The 12682-nt window shown below is 37.5% G+C and overlaps 1 protein-coding gene across 1 annotated transcript; it reads right to left on the bottom strand.

The window, feature by feature from the left end:
• Positions 1-1336: 1336 nt before the first annotated feature.
• Positions 1337-11346, bottom strand: LOC103459536 (uncharacterized). Its single transcript, XM_081602502.1, has 5 exons — positions 9898-11346; positions 9491-9811; positions 9310-9400; positions 5112-5187; positions 1337-4849 (listed from the first exon to the last, which is right to left on the bottom strand). The coding sequence occupies exons 1-5, from the start codon at positions 9971-9973 to the stop codon at positions 4745-4747; spliced, it is 669 nt and encodes a 222-aa protein (XP_081458628.1). The 5' UTR covers positions 9974-11346; the 3' UTR covers positions 1337-4744.
• Between the last annotated feature and the right edge of the window lie 1336 nt (positions 11347-12682).

Here is a 12682-nt window from a genome sequence, read left to right as displayed (position 1 = left end):
GGCCATGCTTAGTTTGTTTACCGAACCAGCGGCTGCTGACGTCATTACGCTCTTGCGCCTGCTCTGCTGCGTACAGGACAACCATGGAGAATCCCCCCATTCTTTCTCCAATGTCACAGTGATGCGTTTAGGTACCGACAAAATTCGGTGAGATTATAAAACTATGGAACTCGGTACTCATCTATAGAGCAGACACACCGAGAACTGGAACATTGGACTCTTTAAACTACATTCTAGAGAAGTTTCTGTCACATAACTTATAACTCGGTGATAGCCTAATATACAAAATATTCCTCAATTAAGAAATAAATATTACAGTGATCGAGCCTGCTGTTTTTACACCATTCCATTAAAGCTGGGTTATGTAACATATAATTAATAAATGATATGTAACATTTATTTAACATCATTAAAGCTGTCACCATGTCCTGACAGTATAATACGAGACAAATGTTCTGTGAAAAGACGGCATAGAAACAGTTTTAAAACATCTTTGTTTTTTAATATATATATAAAATACTCAGATTTAACGAGTCCACTCAAAATTATCGCCATAAAATCAAGTCAAGTTTATCTGTAGAGCAGATTTCAGGCATGTCGAAGTGCTTTACATCATAAAAATATAGCACATTTTTTTATTAACCTATTCACATCTTTAATAAAAGTCATGATGACAGTGTATTAAGAAGATGAAAAAATAAACAAACAAAAAATATGAATTCATATCTGTAGTTACTAAAGTTGACCGACCTTTGTTTAGAAAATTATATGACAATAATTTAGCATTTATGGCAAGCTAACTACATATTTATTCAGTACTTGACTTTAATTTAGTAAATGGTTCTCATCTACACTGCACCACACACACATTTGGGCAAGCTAGTGCAGAATTGTGTCAAGGTTGTACAAACCCCCTAACCCTATCTACTACATGGAGTCATTTTCCCTTATCAGCCAACACTTAGGCAACGACAACAGGTAAGAAAATTCTCAGGAGTCCTATATCAAGTCTGTAAGGGTATTTGCGGGATATAATGTAGAAATCTGTGTTAAAGGCCACATCGTTCGCAGCCAGAGAAAGAATGTTGGGCACAAAGCTAAATGCTAAATGTGAGTGTGAAAGCTGAGTCAGATGCATTTTGTACTTACAAAATGTGTCAGTAATAACTTAAACAATACTGGCTTTTGCATATTTGCCTTCAGGAAAATGCTTAAAAATAAACATTATAAAAAGGTGCTTAACTGTAAATACCACAGTTAGTGCAGCACATTTTCCTGCTGCGATAGCACAACCATTGGAAATTACACACATCAAATCAAGCATAAATATCTTCACTAATTGATCTATGATTTGACTATAAGTGTAGTCATGATAAAAGAAGGGATGCTCACTACCAGTTTCTAACCCTGAAGTGTGCGTAACATGCATTCAATTTTCAAATGTGCTGCAACTGAGATTCTTTTCAAGAAAGGCAAAGACAGGTTTTGTATTTGTACCCTCAATGATTGTTTGAAATAAGCTTAATAAGGGAGAATATAATGTTTAAATATTTTATTGGTTGAACAATTGCTCAAAAGAAGGAGAGAAAAATAGCAATTGTTTTTCAGATAAATACAAAATCAAGAAGTCTTATGAAGTAATCTGGAGGAGACCCTTTTTTCTAATATTTATAGATGACAGGCCATATTTGAAATAGGCATCAGTTCAAGATCTGCTCTTTTGCTCACTTGCTGCAATGGCATCTATTGATAATGATTGATCAGAAGAGTTCATACACTTGGCTGCAAGTTGTTACTTGGAGGTATATGATTTTGTTTCATATTTTAAATGTTTTGTCGCTGGTTGTGAACTGGACTTTGTGTGAAAGGTTTTGAAAAAAGCTGCATGAAAGCAATCAAGAAAATGTTAATAGTGATCTCAGAAAGTGTAACATCAATAAAATTCTACATTATTGTTTTTGTTTGTTTGTTTTTTTTGGGTGGGGGGGAAGAAATGAGAAACTGCTACAATGATGTGCACAAAAAAACTAAATGTCCGACACACCGAATTACATAATGTCAAAGTATTATATAATCAATATTTTCCCATAAAAAAATGTAGTAAAATATTTACAAAATTGTGAAGGTTGTACTCACTGTTGTGATCTGCGCTGTATACCATCTCCCTCTGCTGGCCGAAGGAGGTAATTGGATCTCTCCTTCTGGCTGCTGGCGCTTTATGTGTCGGAAACTGCCGGAGACACGTGATGAGAGCGCACTTCCGCTTTCACGTGATTTTTAATAAGGGGGAAATATGCCGCTGCATCAATCTCATTTTAATCAGTCGTCCTAAATTCCTCAGATTACGTGTCTGTGTAAGGCAAAACAGTTCTGTTTATATCACTTATGTTTTTATGTTTGGCCCTAATTTTATCTTTGATCATTGTCCTTTTTTATTAATGTTTAGTAACATAAACAAAATCGATTTTGTTTACATGAGAAAATCAGAGAAACATGAATCCTCATTTGAAAACCCAATTTCTCCGCCTAGAAATACTTTTTTACCTTAAAAAAAATTTAATTGGCATTGTGATAGAAGTACATTTTCGTAAAGTTAAAACTGTTATAATCTCATTTGAGGATACTGACCTATTTCTGTGTGCCTTTTCACACAATATCTTCATTGGTTTAAAATCAAATTGAGCTTCAAGTTGATGCTGCAGCGACGTAAGAAGGTGTTTAATACGTCTTGAAATTTGATGAAGAACGTGGCTGCACTTGGTAATTTGTTGTCTGACATATGAGCTGATTGGTCCTGAGTCAGTTTGCAAGCAAGGTAGATTGTGTCAAATAAGACCTTCCTTTGGTCCATTGCATCATCCATGTTCAATATGAAGCAATGGAACATGACTGACTCTCCATTTGATATCAACACATAGCAGTGTTCAGCGGTTTGAGGCTATGATGTTGGAAAAAAAAAAGAAATATGTGAGAACACTTCAACTTGGTTCAGATAAAAACATGCAACACAAACCCACAATTATTTCTTGTAGCTGCAACGACAATACATGTTGAAGAACTGGATAAATATCAGAGGTGTTTACGTCAAGCTGACCAGCAGAAGGTGAGAGACAGTCTGGAACTTTTTTGCCCACTTAAAATGTTGTTGTGGCCAATGTGTTAAAAAAATGTAGGTGTTTAAATGTAGTAAAAAAAAAAGTAGCTTTCAAGTATCACCCATGTTAAATATGTCCTGGTAACAGCTTGAGGTAACAGTTACTTAAATATCTCATCCTTGATGTAAAGACTAGTTTGATTAACTGAAATAAAATAAATGTTTCTTGTAATTACCTGCAGTACGTCTTCTTGTCCTGATACATCGAGCATGCTTTAACAACGTCCTAGATGTTGACGACCACCAATCACACACGATATTTGAAGCAGCCAGCAAACGTTATGCAAGTCATTTCCTGCCTTTTAAGCAGCTGAAGTGTCACTATAGAACCGCTGTAACTACACACTTCTGTCTTTATCTTTCTTTGCTGCTGTTGGTTTTGTTCCACTGGTGTCTGCGGATCAGATCTGTGCAGAGGTTTTCTGTACTAGTTTACAAAATGCTGGGTGCTTGTAGGCTAGGCAAGGGAAAGACTTAAGACTTGAATTGTGTTGCAAAGGAACAACCTGTACAGTAAAATTTTTTAAAATTATGTTTTAGAAAGTGGAAATACCAGCATGATGAGAAAATACATCTTTGTTTTATTCTATTGCACTCCCATTTCAAATTTAAGCCCTTTTGCATCCTCTTTTCCCTCGTCTTCCTTTCTCAACTACATTTAAGTTTCTCTCAACTACATTTAGGTTTCAGCCAACTTTTGATTTACAATTGAATGCCTCCATTGCTCCAAAGTGTTTTATCACCGCTCTCCAGTTTGCTGTTGTATTAGGTTACAATCTCACTCTAGTATAATTACATACTATCAGAACTGTGGATGTGGCAAAAGAAAGTGCTTCATAGACATAAAAAAATCAATCTTATGCCAGGCACAGCTTGTTTCAAGACTTCTTAATAAATCCTCTCAATATTTTATTTTCCTTTTATCGAGGAACCAGATCCAAAAATCTGTCATAATACAAAAGTAATTTATCTACTAAACAACAAACAGCTAGTTTGGTCCTCTTTCATTAGTCTGTCCACTTTTTATTATCCTAACAGGGATATTTTGCTCAGTGACTTTACATGTGACACTGGTCACTTACATACATTTATAAATAAACAAAGAAAACAACAAAAAAAATATCAAGCAAGTCATAATTTCCATGAAAGTACACTCAATCATATGTAAAAACACAATAAACAACAAAAACAACATCCTCTGCAGTTAATACTGTAGATTCCCTGCATATTACTTTATTATACCCCAGGATATCCAATTTAAACAACAAACAAAAAATAAATACATAACTGATATAAAATGTCCTTATAAAAAAAACACACACAAGTTGTACCTATTCAGACCTGCTGACCATGGAATACATATTTAATGAAGCACCACTGACAATGCAACAGACCCTCAATAAGAAGCTGACAACAACATACTTGGTTGTTGTTTTTGTGCCTTATGATTTGATCCCTTTACTATGAAGACAACCAAGTTGTTGGGAAAGGTCTACTTCTTGTCATTGTGTTTCTTCTGATTATAAAGACAACATGTAACGTCCATCAAACGTTTATCTCTTTCTTCAAAGACCTGGAACATGTCTCAGCTCAGAGATGGCCATAAATTGAATTCAGTCTCTCGATGTACATCCTCCTCTGCTGGGTGTTCCTCCAACAGTCTGGACTAGCTGGAAGATTGACTAGATGGTAGATCTGCAGAATAGAGACAGAGTCAGAGTCATTGGTTTGTAGAGAAAAAGGTAGAAAGATTCAGAAAGCAGAAAATCTGGTCATTGACACAAATAGGAAAGGACAAACTACAGCCATGAGGAATAGTGAAGAAAACTGTGATCTTTAACAGTAAATACTGTAATGGTTTGATGATAGCTGAGAAGTTTATATGAAAGACGACTATGTGTGGTAGTTTTAGCAGTGGTTTGCAAAAATCATTTTTTATTTTTATTTTTTATTTTACCTGTTCTGGTTGAGACTGGTAGTGCTGGTGCTGGTTGTCGACTGGGCCTTGGTCTTGTCTTCCTCTCCCATTCTTTCTGCATGGATAAACCAGATAACATTAACATTCCTTCACATTTCTTTACACTCCTACTTTTACTTTTAGCCATATTTTACCCGCTTTGGAAAGTATTCACAGAACTTCATGTTTTTCTTTTCTTTTTTTTTTTTCTTTTTTTAACCTTACAGTCTTGTTCCAAGATACTTTAAATATATTTTTTTCCTCAGAACTTGATACATGCAAATACATGAAAAATAAAACAAAGAAAAACCACATTTCCATAAGTATTCATTACCTTTTTCTCAATACCATCTTGTTTTGCAGCTGTCTAGACATTCCTAAACCTGCTGAATTATCAGGCATAGCTCAAAAGTAGAATACCGATTCAAGTTCGGACAGGCTGAGACACCCAAGGACATTCAGAGTTGTCCTGGTACCTTGAATATCTTGGATGGATTCCCAAAGGCCCTTCTACTTCTGAAAGATGAACTATTGCCTCTTCATTAATCTTTTCTACTATCCTGACTAGTTTCCCAGATCCTGCCATAGAAAAATATGATGATGCCACAACCATGCCTCATTGTAGCGATGGTATTGGCCCTGTGTTCAACAGTATCTGGATTCCTCCAGACATGATGCATAGCATTTATGCCACAAGGTTCAAAGTTTGTCCCACAGCATACTGTTTCTAATGATCTGAGAGCCTAAATAAAATGATGCAGAGAGGATTTTCAAATGGAAGTTTCTCCAATATCCAGAGTGCAAAGCTAGAGCTCTGACATACTGACCAAACGGTTCTTGAGCTCTCTGACCTCGGCCTTTCTCCCTCAGTTACTCAGTTTAGAGGGCTGATCAGTTCTGGGAGGATTCCTGCTGATTCTAAACATCTTCCATTAATGAATGATGAAGGTCACTGTGTTCATTTTTCTGTAGGGTTTTTTTTTGAGTGTATGTTTTCTTTTACTGCGTGTTTGGTTTGTTTTCTCTTATTAACTGCAGAACAGCGTGTGTTTTCCGTATCTCGTCCAATTGATTGAATTCATCACAGGTGGCCTCAAATTAAACTGTAGAGACATCTCAACTGTGATCATTTGAAGCTTCACAGCACAGGGTGAGAAAACCTAAATACGTGTGATGTCAGTTTTTTATGATGCTTGATTCTTACTTACAGTATTACATTTGTGCTCAAGACAGCATGAGTAAACTCTTCATAATCAGCAACAGCTAAACGTGTGCCATTACACCTGAAAGTTATTTGATCAAGATAAGCAGCACTGAAATTTAGAGTAATGCATTCTGAAACTATTTTTTTCTGTTTCCACACCTCTCAGAGATAAAAGGTCCTGACTCAACTGTGGAAACAAATTCTGATGTTTAGAAAGAAGCCACTGCAAGCCTTTAGTTTCCTTTAAAAAATGTTGCACTAGCCTAGGTTTGCATGAAAAAGTGCAGCCCTCTCTTTTATTTTCAGAAACAACACCCTTCTGAGTTATGTTCTTTAGGACTCTAGCTGTGACTGGACTTGAGAAGCAAGAGCACAGAGTTAGCCCTTCAAAACAAAAATTAAGAACACAAGGAAATAAAGTGACTACACCCACACTGAGCAAGAAAAAGCATCGGCCTGGCTTTTATCAACAAAGCAAGTTTTCACAAGAAGAGAAATGCCTCCTCCACATTTGTAGCAACGAAACTAACTGGGCATTCCAGCATTTTAGCATGGACAGAAATAACACTGGGATTTTTAACATGCTCAACATGTTTTGATTTAATTTAATTTATGTCTCTGGCCTAATCTAATGGTTATATTGTTGAGAGGTAAGAGTTATGTCAAGTCAGGGTTCTGAGTACCAACTAATTGTTTGTGGCAGAAGTCACAACAAATAACATTACCTTTGCATGACTCATAACTAGATTCCAGAGAAAGACTCAAATATGTCACTCTTTCAAACATCAACTTTTTTCTGTACGTTTTGTCAAGACTCTGAGTTTTGGGTTGGGATTTTGTTTTCTGTGTGTTTCTGCTATCTCAGTTATTTTCTAGTTCACTTTAGTTTTTCCTCTCAGGGTCACTCTAGTTTCATTAATTGATGTAACATTTTGGTTAGATTTTTCTTGTTATTGTTTTCCTTATTTCAGACTCTCATAGTGTTTATAGTTATGTTTATTTCTTAGTTACTTCGTTAACCCAGGTTCAGTTGTTCTCATATGTCTTAGGTTATTTCTTTTATTAGTCCTTCTAGTTACTCTAGCTCTGTGTTTCTTAGTCCTTATTATTTTTAGATCAGCCTTGTTTCTGTTTTTTCATAGTTTTCCCCTCATGTCTTTGTCTCTTTCTAGTTTATCATGGTGTCTTTAGTCTTAGTGTTTCTTTAGTGTTAGAATTATTTCCAGCTCCCTTGTGTTTCCTTCCTCTCTCTTTTGTGTTCCTTGTATATCTTCCCTGTATCACCTTCTCCCAGCCCCTCAGCCTGACTCCTACTCCAACTACTCACACCTGCAATCCTCTTCAATCCAGGTCCATTGTTTCCACTTTTTGCCTCCTACTACTAAAGCTCCTCTATTTCAGTCACAACTCGTCAGTCTGTCTTGTCACGTCCCTGTTTGTCCTTGTCATTCTGCCCTCTTCTCCCTGGTTCCCTATGTTCTCATCGAGTCTTCTGTTTGGATTTGTTTTTCAGATTATTTTGTGCTCCCCTGGTCTTTTCACATTTTGTGAGTTTGTTTCTTTGGTTTGTCATTACACATCCACACCCTACTACATCTCCTGCCTGCTAAATGTGGGTCCACACTGCAACACATGACACATTTGTTAAAATACCAACAGATCAAGAGCACATGACCAAAGAAGCAACCTGTTCTATTTACAAAATCCACTATTTAAGAAAGATCACCAAACAACTTTTGTCTATACAAGCATGAGAGTAAAGCAGGAACACAGAGATCTTGATGTCTGTCATCACCATGTGGGCAGTCTGAACCATAACAATATGGCTTATGTGGCTACGACAAAGCAATGAGTCACAGCATGGCAGGTCTTCTGAGTCCGAATGGATGAATGTCGCTGTAAGTAACCACTGTGAGTGGTCAAAAAATAACATTTACCAGATATTGCACAGAGGGTAAAACTTTGCGAAGATCTGACGCAGAACCTTAGAGATGTGTCATCATAAACTGTGAAAAACAACCATTCATCATCATGTTGGCGGTATTATGCTATGTGACATCTATGACAGTGTGATATCTTTGGTATTCTTCAGTAAAATGGAGAAATGTGTTTCTATCATGGGCTGCAAGTATCAAAACGATCAATGATCAAATTTAAAAGTAAAACTTTGCTAAGACATTAATGTTTTGAGACAACATGGGTTCATCCACTGAGTTCAGGAGGCTCATGGATGATTCATGGTTTTTTCATTTAGAGTTAAGAGGTTAGCTTAAAAAATATAAATATTGCACTGGAAATTATACGCTGTTGTATTGAATCCAAAATGTTTAAAATAAACAAGGGAAGAATTATTGATCATAACTATTTTCAATTGGCTACAAACTCTGCGTAGAAGCAAAGCTTAAAGAAATGAGGGATGAAGCAAAACCTCCTCACAGTACAGTGGATAAAGAAAATGGAAAAAATAATACAAATATTTCTAGTTTTTCTACATTGACAGCTTTTGTTTGGGGTTATTTGTTTTCCTTCCTACCAAGGTGTTTAACTTTTACTGTGTGTAAAATGTATTTGTTTAAATGTATGGGCTCTTTTAATCTGGCATCCCTTTCAGCCCAACATGGCTCACATCACACTACTCCCTACTCATCTTTAACACAACCAAACTGGTTGTGTTGCAACTGTGGTGAAAACACAGTTGCATATCAAATGTATTTAAAGATTGTTTTTAGAAAAAAAAAAAGCTCACACACACTCACATCATCTAGAGCAAACTTGAGAAAAGTCACACTTACTCAATAGATCAGGGACCAAGCAAAAAAAAAAAAAGAGTTTTTTTTTAACACATTTCAAGCAGGTTGATGTTTTTAGTGTGACACAAAATATTAAGATGAACACGAGGAGTCACATTGATATTACAAGCAGTTCTTAAACCTAACAGCAAAAAAAAAAAACAAAATCATAAATGTAACTCTAAAATTAAAAGGTATTACTCACTTGCAGAGGCAGACGACTAGCATGATGCAACATATAAACAATCCAACGGCAGGTGATAGAATGAAAAATATGTACCTTGAGAAATTAACACCTGAAAGAAAGGATTAGAGAAAAGCAGGATCATTTTGAATTGTACAAGTGATGCAAGTGAACTGATCTTTTTTTTTTTATCTCTACATACCTTGTTTGTTAGACACAGTTAAATTCCATACCATGTTTCGAAAGCCTCCTCTATCAGTTACAATGCATGTATATAGTCCAGAATCATCATGTTGAGCTCTAAAGATGCTGAGCTTGGAAGGCATATTAATGTCTATTTTGACTCTTTCAGAGGAAAAATTTGAGAACGTCTGATTCTTTGAGGTGGAATATGAAAAATAACATCTGTCATTGTTCCAGTTGATTATTGTTGTGGCATTCTCCTGTATGTTGCAAAGAAACACGACCGGGTCGCCGCTGGACACCAACATGTTCCTATGAGCTTCCATCTTAGTTGCTGACACTGAAATATACAGACCAATGTTACAGTAAAACTCAGTTCAAATCTGGATGAAAACATGCAAAAACAAGAAGAAATCTGCACAATACCTTTGAAGATATTCTGAATTTTTAACAGCTGAATGAAAAGTAGAGATGCTTGCTTCAGATTGAACATGTTGACCATCTGACAGAAAGAACCAGACTGTCACTTTATCATCTGCTACACATGTAGATGCAGAGGAAATTATAAGAAAGGGAAGTGGTTGAATGTGTCTTTAAAAAAATTGAGGAAGAGTGTCAAAGAGTTCCTGGAAACAACCTTCAGATACAAAATCTCACAAAATGTTAAATAATCAAAGGCAATAAGCCAATGTTTGAAAATTAAAAAAAAAGGTTCTAGATTCTTTTAGATGCTGACTGAGCTCTTGCAGAGACCCGATACAGAAAATGAGGTCATATTGCCTCAGCATCTCGTGCTAAATCGCAGATACACACTCAGATTGCCCCTTTTTGCAAAATCAGCAAACTGTAATCCAGTTGCAGACACTGTAAACATCAACAGATTTATCCAGTTCTGGTAAAGCTCATGACACAATTATGGACACATTTGAGTTTCTCACCTTCTTGTAAACCTAAGAAGCCATCTTTCTGGTTTGAAGTAAGGATTGGTTCGCAGCTCTTCACGATGAAACGCAGAGTTCATGTAGGACTGAACCAGTTCGCCGTGGTACCTGTTCGGCTAACACTGCGATTTCACTTTCAGCTCCCTGAGCAGGTAGCAAAAAATGACTGTAACTCTCACATTGGCATTAACCTTGATGTTTTCTTTGTACGGGAAAAAGGAAGCACAGAGCGACCACAACCACAAAGTCAGGTGATTATTTTAATGATAATACTGACGCTCATGTTCGGCTTCTGAGATGCACTTGTTAACAATTTGTCACACTGTGAAGGAAGAAGTGACAGCAGACTCAAAAAGAGCTGCTAAACAAATGTTTGCTCAGTTCAGACATTTGTGATTTGTTCTGCTAAACCACGTTAGCTTGATGTGCCTCCATGTAAGCAATGGACCTTACCACAGGGCCCGCCTTTCATTGGCTAATGCCCATTTTACGTCACAGCGCAGCTATCATGTGGTTTACCGGCTCACAAACTCATGCTAACGTATATACATTGTGGACTAGCAGACCGACAGAAAGTTTTTGCGTCAGGACTCGAAAAAGAATGGTTCTCCACTGTCAGTGGGGTATCTGTACAGGCGATGTAAGGCAGTGTTGTAGCACTCGAGATCGGTCTTGGTCTCGAGACCATTTTTTGATGGTCTCGGTCTCGTCTCGGACTCGACCGCATTTGGTCTCGGTCTTGTCTCGGTCTCGGGCTCTGAGGACTCGGCATTTTATTTCAAGACCGGTCGAGACCGCAGCTGTGAACATATCACTAAACGTACAGCATACTGTCCAGTTTATTTGTAAACATCTTTGTTTTCAGTGGATGCAAAACGCACCGATAAAAATCCAACCAATAACGTGACTTGCCAATTACTTGTTTATGTTACTCCCATCCCTCCGCCCCCCCCTCACCCCCCCCCCCCTCACCCCTCACCTTTCACTCGCACGCAGAGCTCCAAGACATGCGCAGTGCTTTTCTCTCAGCGGCAGAAGATCTAATAGTCAGTAATAGAATAAAGCTGCATAAATTATAAGAAATCCGATGGCCACAGCTAACTCAGCAGCGCTTTGCTTTCACAGACGGCGGGGACTACGTCTAACTTTTTTCGTCACTTAGAAAAGTATCTCAAAGAAAGGTAAGCTCCGTTGACGTGATGTTAGCAAAGCTAGCTGTACAGAGACACATAAGCATTGTGATGAAAAAAAGTTGTCACTCACTGCGCTGAATTATTGTGCGGAGGTGTTGACTGACTTGTCGCACATATGAGACAACGCTGTGTTCAAAAGTCTGCAATGTATTGATACGACATTCAGGAGCAGTACGATTCTGTTGCACGGGTCTTTACTTATTAGATAGGACTAGAGTGTCACTGAGAGACTATCAGATACGCTGTCAGAATAGCATACATCAGTTTCCAAACTGTGGGGTGGCGCCCCCTAGGGGGTCGCCGTGCCATTTCAGGGGGGGCGCGGGAAGCCGTTTGGATGAAAAAGAAAAACAAAAAAACATTAACGCTGTATGCGCTGGGTTTTTACCATAGAATGGCCAAGTCTCTGTTATTCCTCTGTAAATTTGATACAGTAGGGGTTTCCACACTTCCCGTATCTGTGTCCTCTGTCACTTTTATCAACAGTTATAACTGTTTAATCCGTTGTTAACATGTGGTAATCTGTTTTTCCGAGCCGCCTTTAAACGCAAGATGAGCGCTAAGACGCTGGTTCTACACCTGTGCGGCAGCGAAGGAGACTTGCTGCACAGGTGTGTTATAATCATGGCAGCAAAACGCAAAGAACTTTTCACAGTTTTCCCCCCAAACTAATAAACTGTTTAAAGTTGATGGATGCAGGTAAAGTTAGCTAAAAGATGACTAGCTAGCTAATATCAATACATCACCTTAAGCTTGTTAACAAGTAGCTTGTAGGCTAAGTTGTTGTCTATGTTCAGCTACATAGATTCATTTTGCCCCCCCACCCTCTTGTTCGTCTGTAGCCGGGCTGAGTATAGCAGGGAGTCTCTAAGAATCCAAAATAGTTTGGAAACCACTGGGGGTGCCCAGGAGAAAAAGTTTGGGAGCCACTGATGTAATGGAAATGATGTGAAAGAAGCACAAAGTTTCCAACCTAATAATAAAGAAACATTGATCTAAAAACAGTTGTACTTTCAGTTCTACTCTGTTGTGGAAATTAACACAAATATTCTATGAAAACATAAAAAACTGCATTTT

Source organism: Poecilia reticulata, chromosome 2 (genome assembly GCF_904066995.2).
Source record: "Poecilia reticulata chromosome 2, P_reticulata-male-v2, whole genome shotgun sequence".
NCBI lineage: Eukaryota > Metazoa > Chordata > Actinopteri > Cyprinodontiformes > Poeciliidae > Poecilia > Poecilia reticulata.
This window is presented reverse-complemented; position numbering and strand designations above follow the sequence as displayed.

Excerpts from the sequence above, each read along its gene's own strand:
- LOC103459536 (XM_081602502.1), bottom strand. The coding sequence starts at position 9,973 with ATGGTCAACATGTTCAATCTGAAGCAAGCATCTCTACTTTTCATTCAG. Across the intron at positions 5,188-9,309 it reads CTAGTCGTCTGCCTCTGCAA|AAAGAATGGGAGAGGAAGAC; the intron begins GTGAGTAATACC and ends TTATCCATGCAG. Across the intron at positions 4,850-5,111 it reads ACCAGTCTCAACCAGAACAG|ATCTACCATCTAGTCAATCT; the intron begins GTAAAATAAAAA and ends TCTATTCTGCAG.